This window comes from Halyomorpha halys, unplaced genomic scaffold, assembly GCF_000696795.3.
Source record: "Halyomorpha halys isolate HHAL.00 unplaced genomic scaffold, Hhal_1.1 Scaffold1724.1, whole genome shotgun sequence".
NCBI classification, from domain to species: domain Eukaryota; kingdom Metazoa; phylum Arthropoda; class Insecta; order Hemiptera; family Pentatomidae; genus Halyomorpha; species Halyomorpha halys.
In genome coordinates, this window is record NW_027108605.1 from 120,528 (window position 1) to 137,801 (window position 17,274).

General features: G+C 31.3%; 2 protein-coding genes across 6 annotated transcripts in view; one reads left to right on the top strand and one right to left on the bottom strand.

The window, feature by feature from the left end:
- The window catches only part of LOC106690462 (fatty acid synthase), an 18,615-nt gene extending 6,648 nt beyond the window's left edge, over nt 1-11,967 (top strand). Inside the window, exons 1-5 of one of the 2 annotated variants that reach the window (XM_067046879.1) lie at nt 820-918; nt 6,564-6,786; nt 8,141-8,398; nt 8,495-8,731; nt 11,688-11,967. In XM_067046879.1, the coding sequence (XP_066902980.1) occupies nt 6,577-6,786; nt 8,141-8,398; nt 8,495-8,731; nt 11,688-11,801 (819 nt within the window). In that variant the 5' untranslated portion in view covers nt 820-918; nt 6,564-6,576 and the 3' untranslated portion in view covers nt 11,802-11,967. Of the gene's footprint in view, nt 1-819; nt 919-6,563; nt 6,787-8,140; nt 8,399-8,494; nt 8,732-11,687 lie in introns of those variants that run through there. The other variant, XM_014435913.2, reaches the window with a different exon arrangement.
- A 3,219-nt stretch (nt 11,968-15,186) lies between these two features.
- The window catches only part of Eip63E (cyclin dependent kinase Eip63E), a 49,840-nt gene continuing 47,752 nt past the window's right edge, over nt 15,187-17,274 (bottom strand). For all 4 annotated transcript variants that reach the window (XM_014435915.2, XM_014435914.3, XM_067046880.1 and 1 more), the window contains 2 exons: nt 17,097-17,187; nt 15,187-16,187 (listed from right to left, as the gene is read on the bottom strand). In XM_014435915.2, coding sequence (XP_014291401.1) covers nt 16,117-16,187; nt 17,097-17,187 — 162 coding nt within the window. In that variant the 3' untranslated portion in view covers nt 15,187-16,116. The remainder of the gene's footprint in view (nt 16,188-17,096; nt 17,188-17,274) is intronic.

Here is a 17,274-nt window from a genome sequence, read left to right on the forward strand (position 1 = left end):
AAAATAAATAAATAAAATAACATAATGATAAAATAATATATACAATATTTACAGAATCGACCTGAGGATCCCTGAGCCCACTCTATCCCCCACGTGTGAGGGGTAGAGCAGAGCTCATGAGATCCCAGCGCATCCCCCTCACCGCATCACTGGTAATGAGCCAGTGGAGGTTGAGCAAGTGCGCTAAATTAAAAAAAAAATATTAAAATTTAATTTATAAATCCACAAGTACTATGATAACTCATTCATTTTTTTAATTCATCCTCTAGTGCATTCACGCAGGATTCGAATCAGAAATGATGAGACAAAACGAAGCATCGAAATTCTGCTTTATTTGCACCCGCAATTGTTTCCAAAAGATTTTTTTATTGAGTGCTAATTATGGCACTATAATCAGAATACCATTTTATTATTATTTCAAGAACATTTAAGGGTGGACGGAACATTCCAACGTCTTCCGCTAACTTCTCTTCTGTATCTTTGAAAATGGTAACACTTTTATTCAGGGATGTATCCCTCCCGAGTGCGATTAAAAAAATATCCCGAAACACATTGTATCGCAATTAATATTAGTATTAGTGTTAATAATTTCACTCCTATTAAAATGTTTGTGCTTCTATTCTTCCAAGGATATAAAGTTGGACACTTTTTCTCTTGCATAGAAATGTCTGTTTATAAGATTGAAATGTGACAAAGCGAAGTAAATATAACAGTTACTCGTAAATAGAACAGCATTTGCATAATACAACAAGAACCAAAGTCCAAACTATAACTATCACGTGATAGAATTCTACATAAGTTCTGACGAACCATCCTTATTCATCGATCAGACATCGTGGCGTGAAGAACTCCCAGCCACTACTAGATCAGGGTTACTTATACATTGACTTTCTTTATTTACTTACTCGGTTATGAAACGTAAGCAAAATAATAATTTCCTTATATTTTTATAAATAGTTTTGGCTTAGTCTCTTAACCCATTCTATTTTATTTTTATAATTTTAGATATTTTAACTAGCTGATGTATGAAATAAATTCCGAATAGAAGAATATAATTGCTGTTATAAAATTCGATTTCCAATATTAATATCAAAAAATATTACATTAATTTAAATTAAATATGTATTAAATTAATAATGATTTAATTTCAATTATATGTCTGTAATATTAAATACATCATCTGCATTCAAAATTAATAGAAAAGAACTTTAGTCTTGATTGCTCAAGTAATTGACAAATAAAATAGTTTAATGCCTGCGTCTCAATTTTTTTTTTTTAAATTTATTTATTAATACATCAAGTAAATTTGCAGAAATCATAATGTTATGATACAATCATGTAGAGAAATTACCTAGTGATAGCAATCTAACAACATTTTATCATTATAAGGTCTCGAGGCCATCTTCTTTTCAGACGCCTCGGAGTATTGTCCGGAATAGAAGAGGAAGCAAGATTAGAAACTAATTGGTTTGAGTGGTTTGGGAGTTTATAATGGAAGGATTGATGTCTGGTTGGGGCTAGATCGGCTACAAATGGAATATTAAGGTCTTTGTGAATGATTTTATTTGTGACAAAGTAGGGAGCATTTAGGATTTTACGAAGGATTTTGGATTGTAAGGATTGGATACGAGAGGAATGCGAAGGTTTAGTGGAGTCCCAAAGCTCAACACCGTATGTCCAGATAGGCCTTATTAGAGTAAAGTAGATCAGTCTTTTGTAATGGATTAGAAGTTTAGACCGTTTGTCTAGTAAGGGATGTAATAGTCGGAATCGAGCAGTTTCCTGTTTTTTCATTCTTGTATGAGGATTTCATGTCAGTCGTTTATCCAGATGTAGTTCTAAGTAACGGATCTGTTCGTCAGGAACAAGTGGGCTTTTATTAAAGGATACTGTGGGACAGGAAGTCATGGGTTTACGACGAAGGGTAAAAGTGATTTGTTGGAATTTATTTTAATCCTCTAGTTTCGGCACCATTCTTCAAGGATGATGATATGGTATTGGAGGGTTTAGTGTACAATAGAAGGGTCATTATTTACTGACAATAAACATGTGTCGTCGGCATACGTGGTGAGGATAGTGTTAGGAATGGGTTGGGATGACAGCTCTAAAAAACTGTATGGACCAAGGATACTACCCTGACGTACACAGGTAGGAATTTACGGATCATAGTAGTTCTGGGTGCCAGACTCAATCAAAAGCCTATTTTTTTAATTAAAAAAAAAACTAGGGAACTCCACTTTCAAATTGTCATTTTTTTCGGTTTACAATTTTGTACTAGATTATCTACCATTGGTATTAGTGTTTTGAGAGAAATTCATTCACCTCGTTAAATGTGAAGTACCATAACTGATATAAAAAAAAATTATGTTGGAATTTACCGGTTTTGAATATATTTTTCTGATTGACGATATGACCTAGGCATCAAAACATAAGTAAACCGTAAACTAGAAAATGAATAATAAAAACTGTTGCCTATAAAAAGAATATCCCAAATGGGTTTGTTAAAACCTTGAAAGTTGTATGTACGTATTTTGTAGCCGTTGCGTATTAAATAATATCTCTTCAAGTCACGGAGAGTTCAGCTTTTGTGTTGAATAAATAAAAAAATATCGTTCTGTATTTCTCTTTCCATGAAATGTTTAAAAGACTAAATAATTTACCTTTTGTTTAATTCAGGTAGGTATCGTATAACGGATCTATTTTCAATTCTTTACTAACATATCCACTTGATTAAGTAATGCATAATGATCTATCAAATGTACATGTAAATTTAAGTAATTACAATAAAAATTATAAAATAATGTACGCTCAAAAATTTTTTAATTAAAACATTTTAACTGTTGGTCGCTGTTGTGTGCTTTAATTTATATCGATAAATTTCAATTATTGTGTATACATCGAAATTCAAATGTATTAGTATTAACCTAGAAGTAGACGAATGAAAAAAGTCACAATATCAGTTGGGAGCAGAGTTGGGCAAAAAGTAATTAGCAATAAAAATTACAATTACAAGTGATTGTAATTATTATTGCTATTTCTTGCTGAACTATTATTTTTTTAACTGTGGGATCACATTTGTAATTAATCACAAGCTAGGCCAAAGTAGTTACCAATTGCGTTCTTAACTAATTTTTATTTTTTTCTCTACAGTTCCAAATAAATGTAATTGGGATTACAAATACTTTACACCAAAACGGAATTTTTTTTTTTTAAATGGCTCTAAAATATGAAAATGATATCCTGGTTAAGATTGTCCGCTGGCGTATCGATTTATTTTAACTTTTTGGATTTTTGCCTTTAAGAAATATGTTAAAATAAGATTAATTCACATTTGAGCTAGATAACATGTAATTGTAATGGCAATTGCTACAGGTTAAGAAGTTAATTATTTGCAATTACTTAGTATCATGTAAAAGTTAGTTGCGCATGCGTAAACGAAATTAGTGGATGGAATCTTACTAACTTTTTATGGGACCATTTAAGTACCAACCCACACAACCTCTGGTTCGATTCTTAATAATCGACGTTATGTCAGTAATTTGGATTTTACTGTTGGTGGATAACCAGAAAGCCATGAAAGCATGTTCTTTCCTTGCTCACTAAAACGGGAAAAAATCCGATTCTAAGAAATAATATTCTTTTTTCCTTTCTTTCAATGATGAGAAAGCAAAAAATAATGTTATTTCAGGAGATGTTAATAATCCAAGCAGTGGTATTTAATTAATAAGTCAAGTGTGTTGTATAAGTTCATTCAAGGAAAACCAGAAAAAAAAAATTCAAATTATATGCAAAAAAATAGTTATATTTATGCATAATATTATATAATTTCTTCTTATTGGGTTGAAAAAGACCTTTATTAATATACTAAAAATACTATAGAAATACACATAAATATTAAATTTTTTAAAAATATAAATAAAAACTAAAAAAATTAAATTGGTATAGTGTCTATTGCTGATCATGTCAGTTACCTAACTAAGTCTTTTAATTTTTTTTTTAGTGACATGACAAATTTAATACTATCACTACAAAGATATACTCATAAACGTACCCTAGAAATGTAGTAAACATATATCCGAAGGTTCCAGAAAATTCATTATTCTGAAAGTTCCATACATTCTGTCAATGCTCACCTTTTAAAACTTATCAGTCTCCTTTCATATCTTCTCACAAATTGATTACTATAGCATGGATTGATTACTATAGATTCACTGACGAACTTTTTTTTTTTTATTTTTTTTTTGTAATTTGCAACTATACAAAAAAATAAAATAAGTAAATATGTGGAATGTTTCAAACACTTGAAAATCTTGGGATGGAACCACCCAATGGTGGTACTTCAAACATTAATTTAAATTAGAAGGTCCCGTAGCCACCTTCTTTTCAGACGCCTCAGAGTATTATTATCAGGGATTGTTAAGGATGAGAGATTAGGAACTAATTAATAGGTTAGATTGGGTAAGGAGTTTGAAATGAATAGACGTATATCTATTTCGGGCCAAATCTGCAATGAAAGGGATGTTAAGGTATTTGTGGATAATTTTATTTTTGACGTAATAAAGAGCATCAAGGATTTTGGATTGAAGGATTGGATACGAGAGAAATTTTATCGTTTGGTAGAGCCCCAGAGCTCAATTCCGTAAGTCCAAATTGGTGTGATTACCATAGTATATAATATTTTTTTGTAATGAATGGGAAATTTATAACGTTTGTCAAGTAGGTATTGTAGCAACCGAAGTCTAAGAGCAGTTTCTTGTTGTTTCAGTTTTGTACGAGGATTCCTTGTAAGTCTCTTGTCAAGATGGAGTCCTAAGTACCGAATCTGTTCAACAGGCATTAGTGGGATATTTAAAAAAGATACTGTAGGACAGGAGGGTAGGTTTACGACGGAGAGTAAAGGTGATCTGGTGGAATTTGTCAGAATTTATTTTGATTCTTTAGTTTTGACACCAATCTTCAATAGATGTTATGTGTGTTTGTAGGGTAAGTGATACATTAGTAGGGTCGTTGTTTAGAGACGGTACACATGTGTCATCAGCGTATGTTACGACTGTGTTAGGGTGGGTTGGGATGTCAGCTGTATTAACTGTATAGAGTATGGGACCTAAGATACAAAACCTTGAGGAACACTGCGGACTGAGAAAAGAGAGATGTATCGGCTAGGTTATGATTTACTTTAAAGGTTCTATCAGAGAGGTGGGAGCGGATTAAAAGGAAATATGTAGAGGGAAGTAATTGACGAAGTATATAGAGCAATCCAGGGTGCCAGACTCGATCAAAAGATTATTCAAGATCGAGGAAGACTCCCATACAGTGCATTCCGCGCTCCAATGTGGAAGATATGACATCAACCACTCGATGAAACTGACGAACTTGAAGGTAAATTAAAGCGTGGTATGCACTTATTTATAAGATTTATTTTTGGGGTTCTCAGACACGCATACCTCTGACTATTATACTGAATTATAGTTTATTATCCTTCTTATCGATGGCAATATTTTCATTGTTCTTTCCTATTTAAATCCGTAAGGAATAATAAACCTTTCTATATCACTGAATCACTTATTGCGTTCCTCTGCCAATTCCTTGAACACCATAACTTAACCAATCGATTTTTATACTATATCACATATAATTGCTTCCTTTCTTGTTCGTTCATCCTCCTTTTTCTATCCTTTATTCCCGAATTTCTTTCAAACATCAGCTTTTTCTTGACCTCATTAAATCTCGATCTTCCGTTTAAATGATAAACTTATTTAAAAGCAATCTGATCACTATAAGTAGAGATACTTTACCTGCCTAGATTTTATGCTAGACCATAAGCAATCATTTATGTCCCCTATTTTTGTTCTTATCGAACTTGGTCCCAGAGTAAAGATTATTTAAAAATAAAAAATCTGATGCTGTTCTCGCATTACACGACTTTTACTTATCACCCTGCGCAAGTCCACAAATTTTGTGTAAATTGACTCATACTGAAGTAATAACTATTTTTGTTATTTCAAAAAAAAAAAAAATTAAAGACCAGGGAAGATACGCAGAAAAGGCCCTACGAAACAATTATGGCCAATATTCTAATAAAGGAAAATTATAGACATTTTGAATATATCCTTTATCTCGGCGTACAGATTTTCTTTTATTAATGAAACCACGAATTGTAGATTATTGAAAATTGTTGCAGTAGAACATCTTGGTTGCTCCGATACATTTCTGGACAGGAGACTATAAATCCTTTGTGCAACATTAAGTCAGGTGGAGAAGCACCTTGTAACAAAGAATGCTGGAACTAATCTGGCTACTCACTTTTGTATCATTAGAAATTCATTTGTTTTATTGGATATCCAGTTTAACTAATAACAGCCAAAAATAGAGCTATTTTCTCATTGCTAATGTCACTTCAATTAATAAATTACTTTCAAGAGATTTACCAATAAAAAATAATGTGAAATCCATCCACGTCTTCGTTTTATTCCGTATAATCTATGCAATACACCTCATTTGTGCTTTGATAATTCAAAACACCATTTTTATTCGAGATTCTTTAAATACTCTTTTAAACTCAGGATAACTGAAAAAATGGGGCTGACACCGCAGGAAACCATGGTATCCATGCCATCAGGCGCCAAAGAAGACGGTCGTCCGCTCTTCGTGGTACATCCGATTGAAGGAGTGGTCACAGAATTGGAAGATTTAACTTCCCTGTTGCCTTTCAGAGTGTACGGCTTCCAGTGCACTACTGACGTACCGGATGACTCAGTAGATTCAATGGCATCTACATATCTTAAGGTAAAACTATATTCTTCCATTAATGGTTCATTTTTCAATGATTGTAATTTCAAATATTGTCGCATGTTAATTTTTTAATCTAAATTTAATCATGAAATATATTTTGTACCGCTGGTGTAGCAAATAGCATAATACAAAATTCTTATCTGCATATATTTAACACACTGTTTATTAGTTACGTAGACTCTGAGGCTGCTAATAGTATTAAGAGCTGCCTGAAATTGTTGTTATGGAATTAGTACATAAGTGAATGAAGGGATGACTTATCCTCGTGCTAAAGTGTTTGTATAGATCAGGGAATGAGCTCAGTAGTGAAGATAAAATTAATAATTATTAATTATTGTATGCGAGTGGATTTAAAAATAGAATACCTAATTTAAAATTAAACAGTTAAACTTTAGTGATTTATTTTCTTTTCGAGCATAATTCTGGAATTTTGATGTAAATTAAAATTTAAGAGTTTTTTTCATGGCTGATTGTTTAATCAAGTTTCAGAATATCGTAGGTGCGTTTTACGATGGGTTAAGAAAGTTCCAATTTTATTCAACCCCTCAAATGTGATAAATTTTATGGAGGTATATGTTAACATAGTTCTAAAATATCCATAAAGGAAAGACAAGGACTCTTTACAAAAGACAAGCTCACCGTCAATCAATATAAATAAAACCTAAACTAAACACGCTAAAATACGCGCACTAAAATGTCAAAATTTTTAATTAATTCAACATTCGCTTACTCGGTAACGATGATAGGAAAGATTTATATTTCTGCAGGATATGAAAAAAAAAATATGTCCTCAGAAATATTCACTCACATTTTAAGGATTATATATCAAGGAACAAATTAGGTTCCATTTCTGTCTCTCATTAGTAAAATATGTGTAATAAAAATATATGTATGTAAATATGTAATATATGTATATGTAATATATGTATATATGTATATGTAATATATGTATATATGTATGTAAATATGGTAAATATATATATAACGGGAGTAAACAATCGCTTATCCAATTCTGATCAAATTTTCAAAAATTGTGCGGATTCCGCCTACTACTTTTGCCCATGTATACATAAAAATGTTTTTCTAGGAGCATCTTAATTGGAAAACAGACCGTCCGATCTGATGCGACTTCGAGGGAAGTTGGATATTAGCATGAACATTATTACATAAGCAGTTAAAATATTACATAAATTTGTTAAAAAAACAAGATTAATTTTAATAAATTTATTGACTACTTTCAGTACAGGCAGAAGTATTTTTCTTGATACACAAATTTAAAATAAGGCTCCTCCCATATTTATTAATATTTTTTCTCAAAGGACGTTTGTCATCAATAATTATTTTACAGCTGATGAAGGATGTCAAAACCACTGATACAATTTTACTCCTTGGATACTCGTTCGGAGCATCGGTCGCTTTCGAAATGGCATTGCGGTTGGAGGCAGAAGGGCGCAAAGTCCACCTCTTCCTCATAGACGGCTCTCCCGACTTCGTGAGGAAGCGGACTTCGCTCTACAGGGCCAAGATAACCGACGCCGACGAGTCTGATGCCTTCTCCTATTACATCACCCTATTCAAGACGATAGACCACAACGAGTATCAGAAGGTATACCATACATTCGAATTTAGTTCATTTAATCAAATACTTGTCCGTTTATAGCGAAATAGTTTCGAAACGATTGGTGTATTTTAATGACTTCAGATTCAACAAGAATTCAAAGCCCTGCCGGATATGGAGGCAAGGCTGACTCACTGTGCCAAGAAGTTGGAAGGAGAAGGAGATTCGGAGGACGACATAAAAAAGGCTGCCCTGACTTTTTACAACAAGGTTCTGGCAGCAGAAAAATATTATCCTTCGGCTGTTTTTACAGGGAAGGTTCTGCTCCTCAAGGCTGATCAGAACTTCGTAGCGGCAGAGAAGGATTACGGGCTTAAAAAGGTAATCATTTTTTAATAATATAATGCATAAAAACAAAAATCTTATATTGGGATTGGTAACTAACTGGTGGGGGAAATTAGTCCGGCAAGTACGCCTCATGGTTTTTTTTTCCAACCCCTCGAGGCTACTTTGAAGCTGCCGCCACGTCCTAACTATGGTGGCAGTGTCAAGATTCAATTCTCGGGACCGTCGAGAAATAAATATTAACTGCTCCAGATGGGAATCGAGCCCACAACGTTCCAAGGGATGGAATCTTATCAAGGTTTGCGTCGTAGCCCAGCGAGTTAAAGCGCCTTTGACTGGCTGGTGACTACAACGGTGCCGGTTCGAATCTGGCCTGGGGGTCTACTTCTAAGTCTGTGGTGGTCTCATGAAATGGGAAACTTTACCTCTCCCCCCCCCCAATGGTTAGAATAGGATGACAACCTGTTCATAACTCCTACTCAACCGTATGTCAGAAATGACTATAGGTAAAAAAAAAAATTAAATAAATCTTAGCACGTCCAAAGTCCAAGTCGTTGAAAATTTCAGAAAGAATAACTATAAGAATATATATATATTTATGACATCTGGTATCATATCTTGTAACTTAAGTAGAATGAGGTGTAGACAAGGACTCCTTTCATCTAACCGACATCAACAACCAACTTCAGCGATAAGAAAATCACTATCTACCAAACTTCATAAAACTCTAAACTATATTTTTTTACAATAATTTAAAAATTATTTTAATAAATTAATGTTGTAGTAATTGTCATTACACTAGTGACTCACGAGTGTACGAGTATAGAGCGTAGTTAAATAACTAAGTTTATGTAAATACTACGATAAGTTCTAAAATCAAATCTCTTGATATTAAAGTTTATTATGTACTTAATATAGTATAAATACAAAGTATATAGTAGGTTTCAGACATGAGGTATCAGTTTGCTTAACCAATATGTGTATTTATCCCATTAAGAGGCCCTCACAGTGGTAAAAAAATTTGCACAGTAGCGACATATTTAAAGTTGCACAAAGAAAAGGGTATTAAAAATTTTGTGTACCGCTCAAAAGGTGGGGTAAAATTTATAATATACCAATACTTTTCTACCGGATCCCCCCTACTTTCGGTTTGTCTTGAAAGTTATTCCCAGGCATTTTCCATTTTCCTGAAAATTTTGGGAAAAGAGATCTCTCCAAGTAGTTTTTAATAGCAATTTTGAGTATAAATAACCGCCTTGAATAATATTTTACCACAATTTTCACAGTTTGAAGTAAGTCTCAACTTTCAAAATACTGGAGAGGATGACACCAACTCTTATCCTACCGTCAACGTAACGGCATCCCTTAATGCAAGAGTTAGTCCAACGGGTTCAATGAGAGACATTGAATACAGAATTAGTTTCTACAACTGACAAGGTTGTGAGAAATAATATTAATCTGACCTCTTTAGTCTTTATTATGTGAATTATCAGTATGATGATGACAAATTTTAATGAATCTGATCCCTGAAGGATTGAAGGTCCTTGATTGACCGTGTGTAACTAATAAAAGGAAGGATGTCCGGGTGCGGTCAAAAAGCAACTCAAATAGTAGTACTTATAGGTGCTACGTTTTGCCCATTTTGTAGGGCTTTATCAGGGCTAAAAACTATATACAAGATACACTATTATTGCTATTAATATGTTGAATTCGAGGTTTTACGCACGTAAAATAGGTATTCAATGGAGTCCAAAATTGAACAAAAAAATTCTGTCCGCCCACACCACTGTGCTTATTTTTTTGAGATGCCACAGATAAATCACCGCATAATGATCCACAGAATTCGACATTACTAGCCGATTATCTGCAGGTAACCAACCTATTCTAACCATGGTTAGATGGTTATAGGAGGGGGTTAAGTTTACATATCGTGGCACCGCCACAGAAATGGAAAAAATCGACTACCAGGCCAGATTCAGACCGGCGACGTCCGCAGTTCAGGATGCGCCTCTACCACCTGAGCCATGGTGGGCCCTACCTGGTGAAACCACCACGCGTACCTATTCTGTCCCTTCGCCATCTAGTTTCAGATATTTTCTTTGATACGATAGCACCATATAATTTTCCCCCTGCAGCCTTGGCCTTCCTACTATGCGCCGACCAAAAAAGAGCTTGATTCGAACCCTTTTAGGAGGCATACCGTCACTCTTTCTGGCGGAATGTGCTGCCAAGTTGGACGAAACAGGAGATTTCCTGCTCATGATACAAACCGTACCGCTCCCGAATGACCCTCCTACTTTCATTAATTTTCTGCATAAACACCTGCAAAAATAAATCGGACCAATTCAAAATCGGATAACTTATTCTAACCAGAATAAATAAATGTGACTTATTTTGCAAAATTAATTACAAAAGTGTAAATATTTTACATAGTAATAACAATAAAATAAAATAATTCATTAATCAGGACATTCACGCATTAAGAGATTCCTTCTAATCCAATCTTGGCTTTCTTAATAATTTTAACTTTTTTGTAGGAGCTTATATTTACGCTACAAATATCAAAGATTTTTTTTTGTTTAATGAATAAAAAAAAATGTTTTCCAAAATGATTAATTTAATGCACAAACTTTTCTGGGTTTAATAAATGTCATTTTTGAGTTCTATTGACAAACACTTAACGGACTCATCGTTTTAGGCCTGATCCTGACTTCACATAAATACGAGTTGATTGTGTTTTGTTCATTTTTTAAAATAATTTTTATTTTTGTATTAATAAGCATTTTTTATTAACTGCATTTAATTAAAATGCTATTTTCTAATGCCTGGAAATAATCCCCGAAATCAGAACTACAGTTTATCAGTAGTTTCCAATGCGGCCGCCAGGAGCGCTACTTATAGTCCGGAATTTTCACAAGAGCTGAAATTATTCTGAATTTGAAATATATTTATTTGATATATAACTAATATCAAATTATTTTGATGTTATCAGTTATGCAAAGAGGTTCCCGAAGTTTATACATACAAGACAACACACAAGGAAATCATCAAGATCCCAACAGTCAAGAAAATAGTCAACAGAATAATCAATGCAATCAACCCATAATTAGTACAAACTGAGTTATCTTAAAAATTGTAATTTTTTGCTGTTAATATATTCTGTAATAATAAAAAAATTACTATCAAACCATACAGATATGGAAATGAATGTCCTGACAAAAGTTTAATTTATTTTATTATGTAAATAATTTTGAAATATAATTTTAATTATTCATCTTTCTTTTTTTTTAATCTTAAAAATATCCTATATCGGTCAAATTTATTTGTTAAATTTAAATTTAAAATATTTATCCTTCTGTATTGTATTTTTCAAGGTAACTTCAAATACCATTTAATTTTGTACTCAACACCTGAGAAGTTTGTGTGTATTTGTATCAACAATGTTCATCATTTATAATGAATCCATCATATGAGTTCATATTTATTTTCATGTAATTCCACTAATCCCCTTATTATAAAGAATCACAGATTTGATCCTGTCCCATTAGTTATAAACTAACAAGCTATAAGATTTACCTCTTACATAAATCTGTTAGCAATCCCAACAAGTTACATCTACAAGAGATGTTAAATAATATATAAACCCTGCATACTATTTAACAGTGGATTTGATGGGCTATGGCATTTCCAATGTTTTTATTGCCAATAAAGAAAAATATTTTTATTGTTACATTAATTAAAAAAATTAGGAATAATGCTTTAAAAAAATTCTTGGAGTATGACAATCCAACATTTATAAATAATAAAAATTATTATTATTTCTATCAATTCTTAATTATTAAAAAGAAGTATGATTTTTATTGAAAACTACTTCTAAAATTTATGAATTCCAAAAAGGCATTTTTCAAAGCTTTCTGACAATAAAGTTTTTATATTAAGAAATGATTTACATCGTGAGAGAGGAGTGAAAATTAAATTGCAATGAGAATTTTATTTTTGACATTCAAATTCATATATGACTTACACCTTAGATCATAAAACTATAAATGATAAGAATGAAAAATAAAATTAAGTTATATTTATAAAATGTCAAACAAAGCCTTTAGTTATCTCAAATAATAGTTAAACTAATTTCAGCAAATAATTAAACAAAATAATCACTGTATTTGTCGAATTTTGTTGTATCACTGTAATAGTTGAATTTTGAATTCACTCCTGATACCAGAACCATCAAAACACTGACCAGGTAAGTTATTTGCTATTTGAGAAACCATGGTTTTGTTAGGAACATTCCAATAATAACAAAAACAAAGTAAAACTTAAATTTAAGAAATAAAATATATAAGAATATGTATTAGTTTATGAAAATTAGATATAATTTATGCCAACGGGCACTGTTTATAAAAAAAAAATTATTTAAAAAAATTTGTAACATAAAGGCTCTTTCATCAACAGCTTAAAGGCTATAAGGACACCAGTCTCAAAATGTTAACTATTAAAGGTATAACCTTTAATTTACAAAATTATATAACAAATAAATTAAAAGTTTTCATTTTTCATGAAATCATGTACTCCTTGACGCATTGAGATGTTTCCTCCAATCCAATCCTATCTTTTTTAATTTTATAATTTTGAGGTAAACGACCATAGCTTCACAACAAAAGACAATATTATTTATTAAACAGTGCCATACGCTATACACAACTTCAAATAATACATTCAAAGAGAATTGAAGACATTAGATGGTGAACACGTTATATATTTCAAACATACGAATCTGATAAAAATTTAATTTATTCATTTTGTTATTTCATACTGGAAAAATCAATTTTTAATTATAAGAACTATCACAATTTAAGGTCATCAGATTGGATCTAGTAAAATCTATTCGGAATATTCATGAATAAAATACTTCTGCTAATACATACCTGTACGCCAGTGTGTTTGACTTGTGTCAAATTGTTCTAACAAAGCACTGTTATAAAAATTTCAATACATGTTTTGTAAAAAGAAAAACATTTACAGAGAGTAAAAGTAGTATTCAACTTCAATGTTTGTGCTAAATTAGATCCCTAGGAATTTCACCATCCCAAACAATGTGCCACCCAGGGCTGGTGTCCTCCTTGCTAGACCACTGAGCTTTAATATCAATGGATAAATGTGAAACTAAATATGTTACATAGATTTGATAAAGTTAGGGTTTCAATGTGAGGGTAGGAGATACCCTTTTAGAGCATCCTCAGGCTCGTTGACTTTAATGGAGGTAATACTTGATGATTTCATGTAATACTGTCATCATTGATAAGGAACACAAGCTTATAATCAAGTACTTTATTCCCACCTTAATTGGTTTTAGTGGTACCATTTTTTTAAATTAATTTTTTTGTACAAAACCAAGCTTTTTTACAAAATCTTTTCATTATCGAGAATTAGTTTACTGGCAATTAAACTTTAAAAAATTACTCTGAACTAAGGAAATAATAGAATCAGTATCTAAGAAATGTACTTACTTACCTACATATATACATGAGCAGTTGGATACTTATTTTGTCAAAACGGATGAAATGGACATAAAGGACATTATTATTCTTTTTTGGTATTTGAATAGATGATGAGTGACCATGAGTACTGTTTGTGGAAGATAAGTGAAATACTATACAATCATCTTTCCAGGTTTTCTAGGTTGGTCACTAATGTTATGGTATTTGTGAATTTTCTATTTTCTTTTTCAGAGTGTTATTGGTTGTCTCTAAAGTTGTTTTAATTAAATTTATCCTTAGTTTCAATGAATCAAATGAAAAATTTTAAAATTGCCTTATACAGAAGAAAACACAGCAAAGTATTTCTAAATATTGCATGCTGAATCTTAAAGTAAAAGAATAATATTCTTAGGAATTAATTTCTTTTTAAACTAGCAGCACTTTTTTTTTTTAAATATGGAAATAAAACAACTTGTTCAATGAAAGAATTGAATTTAAAATTTCAATTAAAAAAAATATTATATAAAATGTCACATTCATAAATTAATAAAAATATGTCAATACTACAAAGAAGCACAAATTATAAAAGGGACAACACTGATTCCTTGATGCCTGATCAATAGGGGTCCTGACTTCATAACTTGAATCGGCATATCCATATCATGTATTGTCCATTTCGATAGTTTGGCGTGAAACTTCATCAAGAAGAACTGATTTAAATAATACGAAGGTGCACTAATATATTTTCAATAATTTAATCACTCAATATCTTACAATCCTTTCTAACTCATTAAACACCAAATAATTACAATGCAAACAGTATTGCAAAACTGTAGTTATTGTTTACAACTAAATAAAATGAGTTATCTATTAATTTCTGAGTGGTAAATAATCAATTATGACAATTTGTGCTTATTACAATTACATTTATTTTTACTGATATATTATAAATATATACATGGGAGTTAGATTAGTAGGGAAAAGAAAGGTTTGATAAATAAAACTTCAAAATACAAATTCACATTAATTTTTAATATCATTTTTCAATCTGTTGGTACTTTTAGCGATATAAACAACCATTAACTATTTACACTTAATTAAATTCCACTTCATTAATTAATTCTGAAAAGATTCGGTGAGAGTTTTAAATAACTAACGAGTGGCCGACGCGACCTCACTTAGACAAAGACATCCTCTAAAAAAGGAGCTTCCTAATATAATATATATCTTTATTTTCTCTCTCACTATACTTGAATATAAGTATTAGATAATTAGATCTACCAGGCTGAGGCTGAAGGGACTTTTCAACTTAACAATAACTGACTCTATATAATACTATGTATATCATACATAATAATTAATTTATAATCATATACTTAGACTGAAAAATCTTTCTTTGGACGAAAACATTCCTTCGTTATGTTGTTCGGGGGACGGTGCATAATCTAAGCGCGTGCTTTTTACCCTCGGTGGGCGAGAAGGGGCAAGATAACAGGGGACAGGAAGGTGAAGTTTGGCACATCCTCTAAGCGAAGAGAGAAAATTTGAGCACCTCTAGAGGAGGGATTAGGTCCCGGGCTGAGCGCTAACTCTTCCTCGCTCCTCAACCTTTTTCTTTTCCATACAAAAAAAAATCATTCTGATTAGTCCTATATCACACCTACAACCCTCACTAGTCGAGGCTCCTATACTCTATTTGGCAAATGTCACACAATTATACAAAAAAAAAATAAACATAAAAAAAGTCATTTTTTTTATACCATTAAAAAATGAATAACAAATAATAACAATAATAGAATAAAAATAACGAATTGAATCGCACAGATCTCCTTTGAATTCCGACGAGTGGAAGCGTGATTGAAAGAGACAAAAAGGAGTCTAAATCAAAATATTTGTCTGTATTGTTGAGCTGATTTTCCGCAGGTCACATGAAGTGTGCGCTCATGTCTTGAGGCCAGCTGCCCGCGTCTCAGGTAACATATGCACTCCCTCTACGCTGAAGATAGAAGCTTCTGAAAATTTTAAAAATAAATATTAATGAATAAAATATAAATAACTAATTTATTAATTTTAAAATATTAAAATTTAATATACAGGAAACAACAAGAACTGACTATCAACAAACTCATTTCAAAATAATTTCCAATGAAAAATGTAAAGATGCATTATTTAAAAGTTTTAACTAAATAAAACATAGAACCGTCTTATAAACAGTAACATTTACTATCAAATAACTGAAAACTATATTCTAAAAAAAAAAAAATTTAATACTATAATTAGAATATTTAGAATTTATTAATAAATTCTCTATTTCAATTTATTTGAAACTTGTTGCTAAAAATAATGCAACAACTTAGCAAAGGGAGTTTAATAACATTAATTGAATTACTTGGTAGAATAACATTGTTACAATGTTCATGTTGTACAAGACAGGCCAAATCCTTATTTTACTTTATTAATTATGTACTTTTTTCATAAGAATGTTAATCCAATATTTTGATCAATATTATAATTCAATCATAAACTGTACTATTGTTTAAGTAATAGGTAATTATATTTAATGAAAGAAAAAATTAATACAAAAACTTAACATATGTTATTGCAGCCCATGATTCAATTGTAGTTATTTTAAATTTCTAATGGAAGAGATACAAGACATTCCTATTATCAGTACCTCAAATATTTATATTTTAGTAGCAGAGAAGAGTGTATAAGAGTGCCGATGTAAATATTTATTCAAATATAAAAGCTGTAATAAACTTTTCTATTAGCATAGTATTATTTTCTTTGAAGTAAATGTAAGCCTGTCACTGATTGAATCAGTTATTATAAAAACCAGCTACGATCCTCTTTAAAAGCTGCAGTAAACATAAACTATTTATAATAAAATAAATTCGTTAAAGAACTTGCATAATACTAACCATCAGGGAGCTCATAAAGTTTCTTAGGTAACGAACTGAAATATTTGTGCCTCAATGCTTCCTCTGCATCAATCCTTTTATCAGGATTCAACTATAAAATAAGAAAATTATTAGTAAAAATATTTAATGAAAGCAACTAAATCTATTATTATTAAAAAAAATAAATAAAGGCAGTTTT